This window comes from Phascolarctos cinereus, unplaced genomic scaffold (genome assembly GCF_003287225.1).
Source record: "Phascolarctos cinereus isolate Bilbo 61053 unplaced genomic scaffold, phaCin_HiC Scaffold_7;HRSCAF=346, whole genome shotgun sequence".
Classification (NCBI taxonomy): domain Eukaryota; kingdom Metazoa; phylum Chordata; class Mammalia; order Diprotodontia; family Phascolarctidae; genus Phascolarctos; species Phascolarctos cinereus.
Window position 1 is genome coordinate 183,855,432 of NW_027556180.1, and position 22,123 is coordinate 183,877,554.

General features: G+C 33.4%; 1 protein-coding gene across 1 annotated transcript in view; it reads left to right on the forward strand.

The window, feature by feature from the left end:
• ROBO2 (roundabout guidance receptor 2) overlaps positions 1–22,123 on the forward strand; it is a 709,376-nt gene that overhangs the window by 667,890 nt on the left and 19,363 nt on the right. Inside the window, exons 24-26 of the mRNA XM_078147421.1 lie at positions 5,855–6,115; positions 12,171–12,285; positions 12,317–12,407. Of these exons, the coding sequence (XP_078003547.1) occupies positions 5,855–6,115; positions 12,171–12,285; positions 12,317–12,407 (467 nt within the window). The remainder of the gene's footprint in view (positions 1–5,854; positions 6,116–12,170; positions 12,286–12,316; positions 12,408–22,123) is intronic.

The following is a 22,123-nucleotide window of genomic DNA, read 5'->3' on the forward strand; positions in this document are numbered from 1 at the left end:
GAGGTAAATGCCATTATTATCCTCATTTTACAAATGAGAAAACAGAGGCTGAGAAAATTTGAGTAACATGACCATAATCACACAGCCAGTAAGAGTGTGAGGCAGGATTTTGTCTCAGGTTATCCTGACTCCAAGTCAATCACTTTAGTCACTACAGTACCACGTTGCCTGAGTCAACCCTTCCCTTGATTTCCAAATCACCATTTCCCCTTTGTGTTACATGTGTAAAATATAGAATTTATTGATTTAACAAGTATACATCTAGATTATTTTCCCAAAATTTAAAGTCTCCCCAATTATTTGAATAGTTGCTTTAGTTTTCTTCATAAATGCAAAAATGGTTTTCATGTGCTCACTATAGTATTTTATAGCCTAGTCTTGATCCCACATCCCCCTTTCTACTCATCTCAGTACACAAAAAACTTCCTCACTTTCTCTATGGCATGCCTACTGAGTTCTCTGGATTAACCTTCCAATCCAGAAATTTATGTACAATGCCAAGTTGACCTTTCCTTCTTACAAATGGCCTCTGCTGCCTCCCTCTCAGGTCACCTACCATATATACCCCAATGCCTATATATTAAATTAATTGATGTAATTTCCCCCAGACATTTCACATCTGTTATAGGACACTAAGAGGACTATCCTTCTCTTTTTGTGATAAAATACAGTGAGTGACCTTCTGTGATAAATGTTAAAGATATAAATACTGTTAAAGATATAAATAATGTCAAGTATTAGATAGGTCCTTAGAGAGGAGAATGCCAGAGACAGTCATCCAGTTTTTTGGCAAGGAAAGTCTGAACATTTCTGAATGTAAGAGTGACCAGAGACAACTAGGATTTCTCTTAAATATAGTAGACAGGACAATTGGAAAATGTAGACTTGCAAAGAGAAAAGAGAGTAATCGTTACCCAAACAAAACCAAAGATGTTCAGGGAAATGTGGAAAGGTTTGAAGTATTTAATTTCTTTTTCTTGCCACCCTCCTCACCACCTCGGAGTCAGAGGAGCAAATTCAATAGAACATACTAATGTCTGCAAAATACTGTCTCTGGCTTTTTGAAGTCAAAGCTAATTCCTTCAAAATAAATATAATCTGTTCACTTAACTCTGTTATATTTAAAAGAATTACATATTTTTCCTATACATATGAATGTATTTCGTATATTTAAAACTTAAACACATTGGCATAGTGTATTTGACATACAGCTGAATATTGAATTTAAGGTCTGAAAAAATATTATCTATGTATTCTGGAAATATAAATCATTTTAATTGTATTATTACTTAGCTAAAGTGCAATATAGGTTATCCAGTTGTCTGCATTTCCTACATTCCATTTGATATATGAGAACAGTAAATTGATGTAGTTATTGTGACATGAGCTTGACTTCTTTGTGTGTGTGTGTATGTATATATATATATGTATGTATACATATATATATACATATATATATGTATATATATGTATGTATACATATATATATGCATATATATATATATATACACACATTGTATATATGGATAAAAACTCTTTGAAAATAATTTTTCTTCCAGAAGACACACACACACACATGTGTGTGTGTGTGTGCGTGTGTGTGTGTGTGTGTGTGTATTCCAGAATATACACATTGGTTATTTAAGACTCAAATAATCAATTATACTTTTGGAAGAATTTGAAGTTTCATAGTATTCAAGTGCATATTTTTCTGGATTTTAAATATTACTCATTTCAGTTATTTTTCCATGCCATGTTGATGGGAATTGTAACCAAACTTTCAAAAGCATGTCCTAGAAATGAATTTGACTTTAAAAAATGAAAAATATTATAATTTTTGGATATACAGTCCTCTTCTTACTATCCTAATTTTCCCCCACGTACCCCCCCAAAAAAAAGTAGAGTGACTAGGAAAACGTTTTAAGGGAAACATTCTTCAACAGTAAACTACAGATTTTTGTTATTTTAGTTGAATATACTGTAACTCAATACATATTTACTAACTCTATTATAGGCAAAGCCTTGTACCCCCCACTCTAAAAAAAAATTCCTGAAATGATGGAAAAAGTCAGAATTTGAATCTCTAAATCTCAGGATGTAGTTTTATTTTTAAATATAAAAGGTAAATAGTCTGTGGCAAAACAGAAAATGAATACGCCAGTAAGTCATGAATAGATTAGAGTGGAAGAAACTACTGAAGGGAAATAAAAAGGAAATTGTTATAGGCAATAGAGTACCACTTGTATAATACCACTTATATTTTAGAATGACCTAATATTTGTCACAAAGATACATCATAGATGACAGAACTGATTTATATTTGTCTTCAGCCTTTAACAAACAGCGACAACATTGGACTGAATCTTTTAAAAAGGTCTATATACATATGCATATATACACATACACACACACATAGATACTAAAACATATGGACATAATCACAAATTTTACATTCCCTACTTATTTCCCTTATCAACATTTTTTTTAGTTGTGACGCAGATTTATGTTATTAGGGTGGTATTACTATTTGCCACTCTCTTAAGATATATACTAATATAGAATATAATGTCCTTCTGGCTCAAAACTTCAAACTATTGATTTTTCTACTCAGTTTTTAATTATGATGCTGCATATTGATCTTTAATTGCTCAGAAGCTAGATATCATCATTGATATTCCTAAGAATCCATTTCTTGTTAAACTTTTCACAGTTCAAAATTATCATAGTCATCATATCGTGGCTCCCTTGGACATAACTTGATGTTTGCTCTGAACACACAGCACCCCAGGATGATAATTGTTCTCATTAACCCAGCTTTCTAGATAATATGCCACTTGGCAAAGCTATACCAAACTCTCATTTCGCAGCATTCACAACACTGAACATTTTTAGAATGCCCATATGACACTAGGAAGAGCTCAGCAGTAATTAAATTGAAAATCAGTGCTTTCTTCTGTTGCAAATGTAGATTGACATGTCTTTGCTAATATTCCACTTCATTGTATTGTTATTACTAATTTGATCTTTATATTTGACCTTTATCAAGTTAGTTCACATGCAACATTGATTTCTTGTCATCCTCATTATTCACTAGGCAAGACAGATACTATGATGCTTCTTATTTAACTGACAAATAGGTTAAATTATAGCATGTTTTCAAAAGACTAGCCAAGGGATCTTTTCTTTGGCATAAGAGCACTTTTATAGTCATTTATTTCTTTTTGTAAGCAAAAAGAAAAAAAAATCCACGATGTTCTGTCATTCAAAACAAATGTATCATCTTTTAAAAGTGGAGGCAATTCTGAAAATACATACCACAATTTTAGATACCAGAAAAGGCTAACTAGGCAATGTATTAAGAGGCTAAAAGCCCTCCCAAAATTTGTTAATGGAATGATCTGAATGACTGATGGCACACAATTAAGTTCTTTTAAAAAGCAAGGTACTTAGCTTCTAAGTATATAGCTGTCAAACACAGATCAGAAATATGTGATGCTTGTGCTGGCAATCACAGTTTCTTCCTTTCTTTTTTCCTTAAGGGGACAGGCCCAAGTTTGACGGTGTTTATGGCCAATGTAGAGGTGAGGATCACCTCAGGTCAGAGTTCTGCCAGTTGGGTAGCCAGGTCACCAAGTCCCCAATTCAGAACCATCATTTTATCTGGATAAAGAAATCTCTGAATTTTGAGTGCTGATAGAGTAGGATCCTGTCCAGTGATATTCCCTAGTTCCCATATGATTTGAATTTTTTGCTAAACTACAACCCAGAGACCTCCCCACACCTTGAAATTCTCTCTGTGCCATAGGGCTAGCCCTCTCTCTTATTTCATGGTAACACTGGATGGTCCTACCACAAGAGATTAGGTGGGGAAGGATATATTCCAAAACAAATTGATGGGGGAAAAATGAAAATTAAAGAAAAACTAAAAAAAATAGCTACAAGGCTTTTAAAGTTGATAAGAGTTGTCTTATATTTTCTGGCTTCCTTCAGTAATAACATAAAAAAGTGTTGGACTAGACTACAATTGAGAAGGTTTTGTTTTGAATCTTGCCTTTGCCACTTGCTAACTGTTTGACCTTCACCAAGCCATTTTACTTATCTAAAACTCAGCTTTCTAACCTGTAAAATGAGAGCGTTGGGTTAGATGGTTTTATTGGTTTCATTGCAATTCACAAATCTTATGATTTAAGCCATTCCAATTAGCTCCGTGCTATAAGTGGCATTCTGTATAGTTCCAGATATGTACAAGAATTGTTGATATACTGATTCATTGAATTTAGAGTTTGGTAGCTCCTGTACCAAAATTTTTTAAATGGAAATTAAATAAATTAGTTTAGACAAATGAGTCAACCTTTCCAAAATAACTAGTTATAAATACTTTCTTTTGATTATTCAGTATAATCGGTAATCACATTGACATGACCAAAGTGAACACCATTCACATAGATGTGGCTGTGATTCAGAGCCAGGTGACATTATCAATAAACAGTTCAGCAATATTCATTTAATTACACTTTTTTTTAAATATCAAATTTTCATGACAATAAAAGAACACTTATGAATGATTATGATAAGCCTTCCCTGAAATACTAAGCTCCAAGGTGAAATTGCTAGACACCATGGTAACCTTGAGGCCAGAATCACTCAATCTCTTTCAACAATGAAAAAAAAAAAGGTTGCATGAGACTTAATTGACTTGTTTTTGTTACATTAAGGAAAATAATTTGTTAAACTCATTATTATGTATTTTAAATATAAAAAGTAAGATGAATGGATTTTGACATTAACTATATAAATACTGGAAAGTTAAGGTGAATGGCAATTGTGTTTATTGATACTTAGTTTTCTCATGGATGTTTTGCAAAATGTAATTTAATAAGAAAAGAGAACTGATTTTGCATGAGAGTGGATAAAATAATTATATTTTATAAGTAAAGTTTGAGGCGGGAGATCCCAGAGGAAATACATAGTGTTCACCTGGTTATGTGGAATTAGCACATTGAAGGAGTCTAGGTCTGAGGGTATTCTAGGACTATGTAAGAATCTAAAAACCATATTATAGAATTCCTAGATCTGCAGTTTACAAGAGCCAATATTAAAATACAATAACATTTCCCAGAGCTTTCTTAGCTTCTCAAGAATTTCTCTCTTTAGATTTTTTGATGTGGTAAGGAAATACTGCAAAATATTTGTAATGCCAAGATTTAAAAACAAGCTTACCAGGCTGAGGAATTTTGCCCTGAACAGGAGTGTTCAACAAGCTTTGAGTAGAACTTTAGAGGAAAAGCATTAAAATGTATTATAAAAATGAATTAATACAATACAATAACAGATATGATTATTATAGAAAATTCAAGTAATACACATAAGATTTACTACATCCATCACTAAATATGTATTTATTTGTTTTTAGGAGACCTGTGACTTTTTTGGTACAGAATACTCCCAGTGTGGCATTTCCATCTAACAATAGAGATCTGAATCTTTTATGAAACTTAAAGTCATGGAAAATTTCCTAGAGCAGTTAGAAATTAAATGACTTACTTAGGGTAATGTAATCAGTCTATACAAGAGGCAAAACTTAAACTAGGTCTTCCTATCTTTGAACTCAGATCGTTCTACCTCCAAAGCCAGATTGCTCTTCTTTCCCTTATACTTCTCAAACAATTGAATATTGGCACATTACAAAATTAGAATATTATAATATTAGCACATTAGAACTGTAGAATATTAGTTTTTCCAAACACAATAATAAAGGGGCAACAGAATTAACCAGACATGGTGATATGAAGTTTTGTTGTTGTTTAACTGTCATGATAATTTTTTTTTGTTTTATTCTATCTAAAAATTTCAGCTATGACAGTGATGGCTGGTGTCCACCATTACCAGTTCAAACATATTTACACCAAGGCATGGAGGATGAGCTGGAGGAAGATGATGACCGAGTCCCAACACCTCCTGTTCGAGGAGTGGCCTCTTCACCTGCCATCTCATTTGGACAACAGTCTACTGCAACTCTAACACCCTCCCCACGTGAAGAGATGCAACCCATGCTTCAGGCTCACCTTGATGAGCTGACCAGAGCCTATCAGTTTGACATAACAAAGCAAACATGGTGAATATCACAAACAAAACAAATAGATGTCTAGAGAGATCAGCATGTATATATATAATATTGAGTTGAAGGACATAGAAGAATAGAGAAAGAAGGCACCTTAGAGTTCACATAGTCAAACTCCCAATTTCATAGATGATAAATTAATTAGGAGATTAAGTAACAGTTCATTTCTAACATGGGATTAGAATGCAAACTTTTTTGACTATTCAATTAAACATATATTGCATGTAGTTGGCATTCAAAAGCCTGATAAAATGAGATAATATGTGTAGAAAACAGCATAGTACGTGGCACATAGTAGGTGTGATATAAATGTTTATTCCCTTCCACTTCCCTGTTGAATTGAAATTACATGTACGTATGCACACACACATACAGAATTTCTAGGCACGTGATAGTTTGTGTGTATAATTAGCTCCTGGTATTGACATTCAACTATAGTTTCTTCCATAGAAGCTTGTTTTGTTTATACACACAGACTTACACATATACATGCATATAAGTATATTCTGCAAGAAAAAATATAATGTGTAAGAACACCAAATTTATCACGACAGCTACATGTACATCACACAGTGGTTGGAGTTGGAGTCAGAAAGACCTAAGTTCGAATCCTGTCTCAGATATTTATTAGCTGTTTGACCTTAGGCAAGTCATTTAAACTCTCTCAATCTCACTTTAGTCATCTGTAACATTTACCTTACAAAGTTGTGAGGTTCAAATTTGATGATTAATATGTTTTGCAAACCGCAAAACATATTATATAAATGCTACTTATTATTATTATTATTATTATTATTACATTAAGAGAGGATTAATTATAAGCTCTAGGCTGCTAAATTTCCCCCCCAAGCCATAAAATGACATTAATTCCACAAATTGCAAAATCCGAAGAACATTGGTAGTGGAATATGTCTCTTCCTTTTCATTTTAGGACACTTCATACATATATCTTACTATTTTCTTCCTGTACTATCTTTCCTTTTCTAACTGACATCATATGCTTCATATTATTGGTTTGGATAAATCTTATATTAGCAAAGTGAATCCCCACATCTCTTAGTTTTAGGGATCAGGAACTTGTATTTTTAGGGAAATACCACTACATGGTGATCTTGCATCTTTTGGGTAACTAGGTTATAAGTCCTGCTTCTCCAATGACCATAACAAATTGTAAATGGGATAGGATCAGATTACTAAGGGAAATAAACTACCAAAATATAGCTATATTATTGATTTCTCAGGTATTAACCAAAATTGAAATATCAGTGCAGTGAGTATTAAAACAAGCATAAGAATATATGACTTAAGAATAATTTACTTCTTAAATATAATCTAAAAACCAAGGTGGGAAGGGAATAAACAGATAGATAGATATGGATGTATCTACATATGTATGTGTTTATATATATATATATATATATATATATATATATATATATATATATATATATATATATATATATATATATATATATATATATATATATATACGTGCCTATATTTTCCTCCTTTGCATAACCCTAACCTATTCCCATCAGCATTGTCCCTCATTTTGGAAAGAAAATAATGAAAACAATTTCCTTTCCATAATTATGCTTTGAAATGATAATCATAAGGCCAGCAGAAGCTTCTCTAATTAGAATGAATCCGTTAAAAGTTCGTTGACTGCCTGTCATTGTCTGGACCTGGAGTTGAGGAAGGCAAAATCTAGTCTGTGTTTACTTCTCTACCATTCCCCCTTGCCTCAGTTTATGGGACTTTAAGCTAGAAATGACCTTACAGTTGACCCCTTCATTTTATATATAAGTAAACAGAGCTCCACAGAAAGAAAGTGACTTTCCCAAAGTCATAGTTAGTAAAATCCCTTGGTTACCTGAAAGTATATTCTTTATAGGCTGTGTATTATTTCATATATGTCCAGTCTTGTGAGAAGAAACCAACAATGACCTGAGGATGTAATAGGTTTTTTTCCCTATCTCAAATCACCAAATCTAGCATAAAACTTGAGAGAAAAATACTCTTGAAAGAGAAACATCTTGGAAAGAAAAAACTCTTTGTGTGTATAAATATCTATCTTTACATATTTTTGGAGAGAGAGATCTTTAAATCACTTTTAAATCAACTTCTTTTCTTTTCTTCTGGCTCCCAAATACTCTCTGTGCTAGCCACAGCATGCAGGAATTGATAAAAGAAAAAAGAATTAAGAGATTTTTCAATCGAATTAGCATTGCCACTGATTGCTGTTTCATTCTGAGTCATTATTTAGTTAATTAGGGTTATCTTATCAAAAATTAAAAAGGCTATCAAAGATGGTAGGAAACCAAGACCCAAATTCTTGAATAATATTGCCTTCCTTACCTTTTCACTTAAAATTTCAAGAAAATCAGAAAAGGAATTGGATAGTAGATGAATATATCATGTGAATAAATATTTATGTCTCATTCTTATTATACTGCTAATACCTACCATTCTCAGTGCCTAAGGAAAAAATCAGCTTTCCATAACTTGTTGAGAAATAGAATTTTTCAGTTCTCCATTTCTCAGCATGAAGTCAACTTTCCATCATTGGTCATCCACATGTTAACTGCCCATGTCCACTTGCTCAAGAAATGATCCTACATGCACACTAAAATTGAAATTTAGAAAGAAATATGAAACCAATGCAAAAAGAAGTAACTAATGTAATATCAACATAATAAAACAAAAAGGTGTTAATTCTGATTAAAAAGACTAGGAGGAAAAATTTTGGATCTCTTTCCTATCAAGATTTTTAAAAAAGGCTTCAGATATCAAAGGACAAAATTCATCAAGACTTTGAATATCATGTCACAAATGATAGGATTTTCAGTAATCTATGGTTAAGGATGTGTACAGAGTTTTTGGTAGTAAACAATCTTTAGCTAAACAGTTTGGGAGTTCCTGGCCAGCGAGAAACAGGATGTTTTGAGAACTACTCCAAATACTTACATAACAAGTTTTATTAGGAATCTCTGCCAAAAACTCTAATATGTCATCGTGGTGTAAAATATGAAAATAATTGCTCTCTTCTCTGACTAATCCATTGCAGTCTAGTTGCTAAAAACACCATTATCAGTTTTTTTTAGCAGGTGAGAACAAATCTCAATTTCTCATTTAGGTGAATTATGTTCAAATAAACTGAGCTAAAATATATTTTTTTTCTTGCTCTGTATCAATCATTGCAATATAAGGAAGTAGAGCGTTTTTTAAAAAAAATCTATGTTAAATCCAGCAAATAATTATTAAGTGTCTATAATATGCAGGGCACTCCACTGGATACTGAAGATATAAAGATGAAAAACAATATAGCTCTCTCCCACTTGATTGTGTTCTCTTTGAAAGCAAGGTCTATATTTTTGTTGTTATATCTCCAGCTCTTAGAACATGAACACAGCAAGTGTTTAATAAATGCTTGGCAACATGACTCAATGAGCTAACTTAATGGGGGGATAAATTATGTATAAATAAGTTATGTATATAAATAAATATGGTACAAGGTAATATGTAAATAAATTTAAAGGACAGATTGGGTTTCTTAACTTTTGGTGAGTTTTATGCACCCCTTTGGCAATCTGATGAAGTAAATGGATTCTTTAGAATAATGTTTAAATTCTAAAATGAATAGAATTACAAAGGAGACCAATTATCATGCAAGAAATTTATCACAATATTGAAAAAAAATACAGGGTCATGGACCTTAAGTTAAGTAGCCTGGCTCTAGACAAAATCAATCCAAAACAAATAAAATATCACTTTCAAGTGGTAGGATCAGGGAAGGTACATAGAGGAAGTGGAAACAAAGCTAAGTCTTGTTGGAAATGGACCTCAAGAGGTAGAAATTGGAAGTAAATAAGTTTTAAGGAAGCAGGGGATATAGGTATAGGTGGGGATATAGATGTTAAGGGAGTAGGAAGAACTGTATTTTAATCTACTGAAGTGGAAGAGTGTCCAGTTTGGCTGAAACATGGAGTATGTAAGAAGAGTCAAGTGAAGAAAGATTCGAAGTTAAGCTGAAAACAGATTTTTGAGGGTCTTAAATGTCAGACTTGGAAGTTTGTATTTTTTTTTCTACAGTAAGAAGGAGCTTCAGAAAGTTTTTGAACAAGGGTCAAAGTGACATGGTCGGGCAAGCCTTTGCATAAAGAAATAATATTTTATAAACCATGTAAAGACTGGGGAGAGACTCAAGACAGAGAAAATAAGAAGTTATTAAGTGAGAAGGAAAAGTGTTATCGTGAATGAGTGAGGAAGGGATGGTGACAAGAAACACTGTGAAAGTAGAATTGAAAGTAATTCATTGTGAATAGGTAGCTGGTAAAGGGAGAAAAATTATTCCAAGATTTTTAAAGTTTGAATCCCTAGGGGATGGTGAACTAAGTTACTCAAAGACTTTCCAAAACAAAGCCCAGGAGAAGTATCACATAATTGAAAGGAACCCCAAAAATTCAGTCAAGTAGACAATAAGCATTTCTTAAGTGCCTACTATGTGCCAGCCAGTGTGGTAAGTGCTGGAGCTTAAAAAAGAGGCAAAAGAGCAGGCCATGCTCTCAAGGCAAGCAATAGAATGGACAAAGACAACAAAGAAAGCGAAGCTGAAAAGGAGTTGGGGGATGGGGCAGGATACCTGGTGTGGGGCATGATGAAGTCCACAGGAGTACAGCTGTATGAGAAATGATGAAATGATTGTTCTGAGCACCCTTCTTAAATGGAAGATGTGGGAGGAGCCCTCCCTTCTCTTTCTTCCATCCTCTTCAATCAGAGGGGCCTCAGAGCCAGAGGGTACTGCCAATGTGTGAATTCCAGTGTGGATGGACTTGGAAGAAGAGATTCTTAGGGCCATAATGGCATCCAAAGGAGTGTACCTGAATTGGAAATGGCCGTCTAGTCCAATCCATACTGTATGCTCACTACAATCATTGCCTTTTCTTCTTTTCTGCTCCACTCATGACACCAAGGTAGTCCCAGGTTACTTCCACACCACAATAACTGGTACTCTAATATTTACTGATACCCTTATAATATCACCAGGAAACTATAATCCGGCTCCTTACCATTTTGATCTCCAAATTCACCCATCCTCCCCTTTCATTCCTGCATCTGACCAAGCTGCAGACATGTTGCTGCAGAAACAGGGCCCTGCCTCTGAAGTCTGTGGAGTACTGGGATACTTCAGAATGGTACAAGAAACAGCTGAAAAGATGTGCCTGTAGACCGGGAGAGATAGAAACCTAAAACATTGATTTCAGAGTCATTGGCGAGGAGGCAATAATGAAATCATGGGAGTGGGTTCTAGAGATGTTTTAGGAGAGAGTTTTAGAGATATGGAAAGGTTCAAGAATAGAACATGTATAGACATTTTGAGCCATGACCGAACTTTGAAACCACCCATGTTAACTCCCTCATTATAGAAGAAGAAACTAAGTCCTATAAGGCTTAAAGTAGTTAGTGAATAATAAAACTAGAGTCTTTAGCCCCTAACTCACTTCCAAGTGTACTTTCTACCATATCATACCACTTTACTGTTATTTGGAGACTTCATGGATAGTGAGGTATATTTCTGTAACCTGGTTTACTTTTACATAAGAGGTGTGGAAGAGAATAGGCATTTATTAAGCAACTACTATGTGCCAGGCACTGTATTAAACATTTGACAAATATCTCCTTTGTTCCTTGCAACAACCCTGCAAGGTAGAACTTATTATTATCCCGATTTTACAATTGAGCAACTGAGGCCGACAACTTGAATCACTCAGGGTCACAAAGCTAATGATTGTCTGATGCTGGATTTGAACTCAAGACTTCTTTACTTCAGCAGAACTTTGTCAAGTGTGCTTTTGTCAAGTAATGTTTAAGCTAAATAATTGGAGTAAAAGTTTTTAAAATACTTAGTTTTGAATGGAAATGGAAGAAATAGTTATTGAGACTTTAGATACAAGCCACTTTCATAACTAAGCTGTCATAATTGAAAGACTAACTTTTTAAAATTTAAAATATGTGCTATGTAAAAGATGCCTTTTCCCCCCTTTTATAGGCACATGCAAAGCAATACCCAACCTCCTCAGCCCCCAGTTCCACCATTAGGTTATGTTTCTGGAACCCTGATTTCAGATTTGGAAACAGATATTCCAGATGATGATGATGATGATGACGATGATGATGAGGAGGAGGAGGAGGAGGGAGGAAGAAGCATTAGAAATTACTAGGCCCCTGAGAGGTCACGAGCAGACTCCAGGATCCAGTATGGACAATCTAGACAGTTCTGTGACAGGTAACAACTGATTTATCAGAAATAACTGACCTATTTATATTTTTAAATGTATCACAAATCAAATATGTTTTAGCAAGGTTTATTTCATTCTATTTCTATAACATTTTAAATATGTTAATATGAAACACAAAGTTAAAAGGGGATTTGAAAATATTTTTGCTTTGCTGCAAAAATGATAAGAAAATTCATGAATTTTAAAAAGCTTTAAAGACATGAAAGAAAACTCAATTATATTCAGAGCTTTTGAAAAGTTCAGTCTACCAAAGAAGCAAGTCTATTACATTTTTTAAAATTGACTTTTGGAAATGATACATTTTGTATATCAGGAGCAACATACAAAGTGAATGCAATCTTAAAATGCCTCTTGATATTTTATTCTGTAAAAGTATTCACTGATAAAAATGAGAAAAAGACTTCAGAATAAGCTTCTAAAGGACAGCACAATGTATTATTTTAGAATGGAAAAAATGTGTAATTATATAAAGTATATTTTTATATACTTGATATTCATGGATTCAGTAATTTTATACTTTGAGAAGGATTATTATTTATTCCGTTTTCTCCTTAGCTTCTTATTCTAAACACAGTGCAACTGGCTGCAACAGAGTTCACCAAAATCTGAAATTAAATGCTCTAAAGGCTGTGTATTTAAAGTTACTTTTGAAATAGATTTTAAACCAGATGAGTATATGGTAAAGAGAGAGAACATGTATGAATAAATACTGCTTTTGTCCTTAAATAATGAATACAAAAAACACCCTCTGCATATCTGTGATGATTTAGTTCCCTGAGAAAAACAAATATTCATTACAAATGTTCAATCTTCATAGGGATCCACTAATTTCTGTATTTACTTTTAGGTTGTCCTTACTATAAGAGGGCATTTAAATGTTCTCCCACTTAATTTTATTTTACTGCCACATGCTTTTTAAGTTCTAAAGATTTTACACCCTTATCTGGGCATTGCAGCTCTGCAAATACATTGAAGCTCCCAGTGATGGAAGCTGGAATGTGACAGTGATGAAACATCAGTACCTATAATTTTCCTCTGCATCCCTTGTTGAATTAAACAGTGTGCAATGCACTATCCCACTTTTCCGTTTGTCTCCTTGCCCTCAGGCCAGTCTGCTTGCCAAGCTAATTAAGATTTAAGAACTGCTGCTTTACTGCTGTGATTTCAAAACCAGCTCCAACTGAAGGTTTCAGAGTTAAAGTTTAAATCTTGGAATTCAGAGGGGTGACTTATTAGTGCACTAGTCAGCTAAGCTACTTTGAATGTCTAGCCTAATCTCCTTCAGGTTATAATTTTGCATATTTTTGCATATCTCACTAATAGCTCTGAAGCCTTTCCACTAGAAATGTAGGGAAGGCTTTACAATGATAATTCAGGAATAAATAAATTTTAAAAATCAGTTTAGCACATGTCCCTCTTTTGTTGTATGTTATTAATGTTGGAAATGATAAGATATATCTATACATCAGGGCACTGTCATTTTGAACACTTATATGTTCATTTATTAGTAACTTGCAAGATATTTAAATATGACTAGGGTGTGGAAAAAGTGGCATTTTTACTATAATTAATTTACCTTACTATTCATTCAAATGAAGTTTTTATAGCTAAGAAAACAACCTGCTTTCCTACATGAATTTAATTTAATTATTGTCATCTATAAAAATATTGGGGCATTCTGATATAATAGACTGTGATCAGTTTATCTTATAAATAAAGCTATGTCTTGTTAGAAAAGTCGAATTAACTATAAAATTTCAAGGATTCGGTTAACATACCTTTTACCCACTGGTTTCTACAATAAGCTTATAGGGAAGGTGTGCTTAAAGTCTTAATTGCTGAGCCTATAATTAACCTTGCTGGTAAATGGATTCTCTCACAAAAGAAAATGGAGCTTCTGGATCCATATATTCTATAAAACCTGAATGTTAGAAAGAGCAGCATGCTAATGAGTAATGTGCTAAATTGCCTCTGTTTCCTTCAGACATTTAAGGCTTGGTTTAACAGTGCTAAATAAGGTGGGCAATAAAAACACACCATTTCCATTTGCTTTCTAGTTCTTTTAAGATGTTAAGTGCCCACAAAGAAGATTTTTATCTCAGTCTAAGATAGCTTTGACTCTGAATTTGTGTATGGTTTGGGGCCATTGGGTAATTTATTTCAGTTAAAATTCTATACTACCTTTGTATTTTTGTTATTATTAACTTAGTGAGTATCCTATAAAACAGGACAGTTAAGTTAAAATGGATTCTCAGGAGCTCCCAAACCTACCAGAATCAGAGTCAAAACTTAACCAATACTGGTAGGGGTTAAAAGGACTCCATGTGAAATTATGCACAATTTTGCTTGCCTTTATTGCTTTTGGACAGCTTCCATATTAGGGAAAATCTTTGATATTGAGGCTGTTTCCATAAAAATAACATGTCACTATAAGTATTTTTTGTCTCTTAAACAAGTAATTCAAGAATGACACTTCTTTGAAATGGTGGTTCAGGAAGCAAGAGAAAGGCAAATCAAGTATCATTTGCCCCATTTCTGATGAACTCACTAAAAGAGAATGGTAACCACGAGTTTATATGATTATATTCAGCTGTTTAAAAATGGCCACAGAAATAATTAAAAAACCATATTTTAGAGTGATAACACTGAACAAATAATTACTCTTCATTTGTGCTTTCCTCCAGTTATAATTCTTTCACATTTATTTGCAAGATTATAAATCCAGTCTTCTACTTAATTAAATATATTTAAACATATAATGAAAATTAATTTATGCTACTTATTCAAATTTATTTCTTTGTATTTTTAATCATTCCAGATTTTTCAATTTTCAAATTGCTGAAAAGCCAAAAACTCCCAAATTTATGTTCTCAAATTCTCAAGTATAGATCTATAATTTTGCCTGTGCCTCATTCATCTGTGAAACAAAAAAGAATTATTTCAATATTAATTATTACTTGCTCTGGTCAAAGGGGGTTTTGCTGATCTCAGATTCAGTCCCAAGTTCAATAATAGGGATCCAATATCAAGAAGTACATCTTAATGAGCATTCCTTCAGCCCATCTCAGTAGTTGGATTTTTAACTTAATATCATAATTTAAATCCCATGGGATTTTACTATAGCAATGTGGTCTGGAGACTGAAAGTACCTACCAGTAAAGACACTGTCATACTTAACTGTTAGAGTACATTTGAATATAACAGTTGAAGGGATACAGGCCCTTATTTTATTACTTTGAGAGGTAAAGTCTGCTTTACCAAATGAATCACAAAAAATTTGATAAAATCTGGAAGTTTTCCTTAAAGCTAGGGTACATAACTTTTAGAGTCTTAACTACTTAACACTAAGACCTGAAGAATAGAAATTGCTACCAAAAAATGATTAAGGAAGCATTCAAGTAACAAAAATTCCATGTTATTACTATCATTGCCAAAATCCGTTAAATAGTTTACCAAAGAGATAACAGCTTTGAAGTATTTTAAATACTCGATGTCACTTATTTTTAATTTCCATGATTAAAAGAAAGATGAAGGCTATTTAATGTATGTTTTCATCTATGTAAGTAAAGTTTAAAAGATATCCATTTACCTTTTTTAATTCTACATGCATTATATATTCCTTCTTCTGCATGTAATAATTAGAGAATGGGGGCATATTCAATGTATTTGAAGAGAATAGAACAACTTCTATAGATTAGACAAGATCTGTTACCTAAAGTCATCTATTGCCAAGGTAGAGGTCAATATTTGATTGGTTTGCTCAGAGATACATTTTGCTCAGATTTTATTTTACAGACAGTTAGGCAGATTGCATTTAATAGTAAGTGTGGTTCGCAGATTAAATATATGTTCAGAAAATGGGAAACTGCTAGTTTTTGTATCTTGTAAAAATGGTAATGCCACAATTAGCAAGGTCATATTATAAAGCACAGACTTTACTCAAGCTTAATGGATCTAGGGATATGCATTCATCAGCAAGGAAGGATTTAGCATAAAATGACATGTAAATGAATTGATGACTGATCATAAATTAATTTTAGTGCTGAAGATGTAATAGAGACACAGCAAGATGCCACTTTATCATAGTATTTTACTGCTCAGTAACATTTGAGCAACTACTTAATGTTCTGTGTGCATTTTTTTCTTTAGCAGTTGGAATAAATTTAAGAATTTTTTGGCTTTTCAGCAATTTGAAAACTGAAAAATCTGGAAAGGTTAAATATGTAAACAGAAATAAATTTGACTAAGTGGCATAAATTCATTTTCATTATATATTTAAGTATGTATTGATAATGCATTCAGCTATAAAGTGTCAAAATGGTATGGATTGCTTACCATCTTTTATTTGAGATTTTCTAATAGAGCAGTTTTTACCACCCATACATTACTTGCTATATTTTATTATCAAGTAGTGCATTTTTTTTGCCACATATACACTTTTATTCAAATTTTTCATACAAAAGCACTTCTAATCAGTCAATTATGATGATACTTTCCTCATTGGAAATATTCTTCCTAAGCCCATTAACAGTTTTGATAAGAACTTAATAAGTAAGATCTAAAGGAGAAAGATGGAAAGTCATAGTACAGACAGATAAACACAGGAAAGTGAAATTTTTAACAGGGAAGAAGGAAAATAGTACAGGTTTTAAAGATTTTTTTTTATTTCATCAATAAGGCTAACCCCTTTTATTTATGGAGACAGAAACACCTCTTTCCTTTAGTAAATTATGTAGTGAGTTGCTTTGGCCAAAAGCCAACACATTGACCAAACCTCTGGTGATGAGCCTTTCTACACCTTATGAGTCAAGATCCATAACATGTCTGCTGCTGGACCAGTACTTGAAGCTGTTGCAATATGGAAAAATTATAATATTATAGGAACTGTTCTATGTTTTATTAATAAGCCTTTTCTAATTTTTTCTTCCTTCCTCCCTTTTTTTTGGGGGTGTGTGTGAAGCTCTAGACCTTTAATTTCAATGGTTTAGAGAACTCCCAGTGAGGAAATTCCTTTTCCCAATGCACATCAATAACGGTTCTAACTTGTAATCTTAGGGAGTTGTCTGTGATCCTGAGAACTTAAATCATTTTTGCAGTTTAACAAAGCCACCCTGTATCAGAGGCAGGGCTCAAAACCAATCTCTCCTGATTCTGAGACAAGCTATTTTTTCACTATGCCACATTTCCTCTCAAAAGTGATATTTAAAAGCATTTGTCCCTAAATGGATGTATGTCCCCTACCTTACATTTATAGATTGCTTTCTCCTTATCCTGTCTCTTAGCCCTGATTTCCTCTCTGACTTTAAGGGAGGGATACATTAGACATTCTAAAATAACTAAACAGCTAAGTTATTATATGCCTTTGGGAAAAAGTGAACATTATGACTTGTTAAATATTGATTTCTGATTTGTTTATCCATATAAACTTGTTAATCAATTAATCTATCTCTAAATATTTATTAAATGTTTCTTATGTGCCAAGCATTGTACTAAGTATTGTGGAAACAAAAACAAGAATGAAATATGCCCTGCCGTCAAGGAGCTTACATTTTAATGGTAGAAAGGACATGTATTTATGTAAGCATATATAATATGCATATACATATATATGTACATACACACATACCTTTGGTGTGGTTATATCATATTTCTTTGTTGCCATTATCATAATCTCTATTTTGAGTTCATTAGGAGCTAGCACCACCATCAAGCAATCAATATGCACTTGTTAAATGCCTATGGTATGCTCCAGCCCAGTGTTAGGTCCTTAGGATACAAAGACAAAAATGTCCCTGCTCTCTAAGAGTTTACATTCTGTTGAAGGTAACGCATACATATATAACTATGTATCAAATAAATACTAAATAAATATAATGGTATGTAGGGAGAGAGCAAGTTGTGGTGGACCATAATGGATAGAGCAGACCCTGTTAATGCAGTTATATCTCTTGGCTATGCTATAGATAGAAATTAATGGAACACAAGAATGTGTAGTTGAAAGCTTTTTTTGCACAAGTAATGTGACCCCCTGCATCACACCAAACATGTATACAAAAAAAAAAAAACAACAGCTGGGAATGGAGTTAGGCAAAAGAGATGACGTTAGTCTCCATGCACCTTACAGGATTGCACCTCCAGAGGGTTATACTAGCCATGGCTGGAGTATTGTTTCTGAGGGGAGAAGGAGGAGAGAGAACTCTTTAGGTTCTACACTGGATGTATTCTTCCCCTTTGTTTGAAAACTGTTTCCTTACAAATCATCTTTCTTGTATCCCCCTTGCTAGTGTTGGGTCAGTGATTTGCAGCATTCCTTTATATGGGCTTAGGACAACTCCCACGGTCTTTCAGGGTAGGAGGATGCTAGCATTTGGAGGGAGGGAGGTTAGGAAAGGCTTCATACAAAAAGTGCTAGTTCAGTCTGTGCATAGTAGGGGCTAGCCAGTTCAAAGCAAAGAGAAATTACACACAGTGTCACATGTGAGGATAGGCAGAAGGTCAGACTGGCAGAGAAAGACACTTTCGGCTCTTCCTTTTATTTTTTTTAAATACTATGCCTCCTCTCTACCCTAAAAACAAGATTGTAAGCCAAAAAAAAAAACCAACCAAAAACTAAGACTTCATTGACTTGGTTAAAATACTGTGAATTATCAAAAGATTAGGCATATCCATAATGAAAACTCTTAATTATGTTTCCTTGAATAATTTTTATCTCACAATATCATTAAGACATTAATATCAAGAGGGGCAGCTAGGTGGCACAATGGATAGAGCACCGGCCCTGAAGTCAGGAGTACCTGAGTTCAAATCCGGCCTCAGATCAAATACTAGACACTTACTAGCTGTGTGACCCTGGGCAAGTCACTTAGCCCCAATTGCCTAAAAAAAAAAAAGAAAAAAAGACATTAATATCAAGCCTGAATATAGATGTTTCTGTAAGAAATGGTACCAAATGCAAAGTCAGATGGATATAATATTTTGACCTAGTGCTTAAACTTCAGTCATTTTGATTTCCCAGCCCCTTGTAACATTGTTTCAACCAAGATAACATTTTTATAGAACTAATTAATGGCACTAGGTAGAGACTACTTGTCATTTTTATATAGGCAAAATAATTATTTTATTCTTGGCCATTTTGTATCACCTATATAACTGCTTCAACTGTCCAGGTAATAAAGAATTGTCTATAATTACATTCTGCATTTATAAAATATTTTTATATGAAGAAAATTGGTCATTGCTTAAAGAAAAAGAACTAGAAAGAATTAAATCACATTTTTCTTAAAGCATAGGTTTTATGAACGAACAATAAAAATCTTGAAACAACTCTTAACATCCTTTCAGTATTTTAAAAAGTATATTCACTTCTAAATTCTTTTGTGACCACTAACTGCTACATTTTGCTTTGTCCTAGCTACTATAGTATCATGTAGCAAAGTTCATTGCATTATTTCTCTTTTCATCTTTGTCTGATGGTCTTGACTTGCAATTATTAGATCAAATATTGTTCTCCCTGAGGTAGCTCAGTTTTTTCTGTTATCTTACCTTCCTTCCAGCTGTTTGTCAAGTGAACTGTGCTTGGAAAGTTAAAAAAAAATTATGTGATTTTGGCAAATAGAATCAATATTCAGTCATTCTCTGTGCTACACTTAATATGCTTTAAGGCTGACAGATCCTTCTCACCCCTTCAGTTTCTGTTTGTTGTTGTTATTATGGGTTTTTGTTTTTCCCCTTTAAATCTTGGAAGTGCATGAGGCTGTGTTATGAAGGCCTGCCAATTGATTGAAACTTATGGATTAGGTTAGAATAACAGTTTCAAATATATTATTGTCTATTAAATAGTAGAGGGGAAAAAAATAAAAAATGAAGTACTTCATTTTATCTTTACATACCTGTATGTGTTCCTGGAATTCCAGCTAATTTTAGAATTTAGAACTATTTCATGCCATACATTCCTTTTATTTGGGGAATATGGTGCTATGTCTTTATCATGTCACATTGACACCTTATCACTGAAATTATTTAAGTAATATTTTTGAAATTAATCTTGTTGGGTATAGTTTAAGAGCCCATTTTGCATTGATAAAGCAGCATAATACAGTAGATCGAGAGCTCGCATTGGAGAAGGGAAGACTTGGAGTCCAGTCCCACTTTTGACATAAACTACCTATGTGACCCTGGACAAGTCACTTAATTTTTTAGTTGTCTTTTAGGCAATTCTCTAAGACTATATGTTGCAGAGAAGATGCCAACATGTTTTTTCCTCATTTGGAGTTCTTTATGTTAGTCAAATCACAAGAACAATGATTGATCCATATCCCTAAAGTGTTTTATATGGCATCTTCTCTGCATCTTGCTGATATTGTACAATATACAAACAGATCATAAATGAAATGTATACAACTCACTAGATAACTGCATTTGTTTTTAGGTTCAATGGTAAATGGATGGGGTTCTGCATCTGATGAGGATCGTAACTTTTCTAGTCATAGATCTAGTGTAGGTAGCTCCTCAGATGACTCCATCTTGACCAGCGGCAGCTTTGCACAAGCACTGGTTGCAGCAGCAGATAAAGCTGGTTTTAGGCTGGATGGAACTAGCCTGACAAAAACAGGTTGGTAGATTTGAAGTTGCCAATTTCTGCATGAGGGAACCTTATGCTATTCGTAATGAGCTTTTCCATCCTCTTAATCATCTTTCTCCTCAATGGATCTGGTTGTAAGGCATTCTTTTAACATGCATGAAAATAAGTTTGGGTGAATACTTACCATAACTCTAGCTAATTTAAGTAATGCAGAGCATCATTTAGTCTTCTAATTTTTCCCTTTATTCTCCACTACTTGATAAACTAACTGATATGTGCTTCTTTTTTATGTTGCAGCAAAGCTACTACTAACTTTGCCATTATTGTTTGATAATATATACTTGCAAAATCCTCACACAATCAGTAAACTTTCTAGTGATAAAAAGTGCTCAACTTTTATTTTTATTACTGTGCCTCTAGCCCATCTCTTTTGCAAATACGTTTTCTGGGAAGACTTTCTAAGCATGGGGTGAGTGCATATAAGTTTGTCAGTCTAGCAGGGCAAATGCCAGATAGTTTTGTTGTTTGGAATTTGTTATTTAATCCAATATTTTTTACTTTATTTTACAGGATGCTAATTAAAAAGAAACCTACTACATTTGCAAGTTAAATTTAATGGTGTTTATACATAGCTTTTTTTAAGATTCAGTTTTTGCTTCTGAAAGTAATAATATAACTGGCAACTTATTTTTCACTACACCAAAAAGAACCTTGTTTTTTGTTCTAAGAAGTTATCATTGAATTTTATTTTTGTCTTTCTTGAAATGAAATAGCTTCAATAACCCACTTGGGTGTGTGTGTGTATCCAGTGTAACTTCACTTACAGTGAGAAAATTCCCTCTACCAAGGCAGATTAGCAATCCTATGCTTCTTATAGTCTTCATAGAATTGAATAGGTCCCTGAATGTTTATGCACGTTCCCAGGATTACATAGCCAATGTGTTTCAGAGCTAGAATTTGAACCCAAGATGCGGAGATTGACTCTCTACCTATTATGCCAAGGGTCCTCTCATATATAGGCAAAAAGACCTAAGTTCATATCTCACCTGTAACTCATAGATTGTGTGGCCTGAGGCAAGTTATTTATACTCAGTGTTCCAGGTATTTCTGTAAGGCTATAAG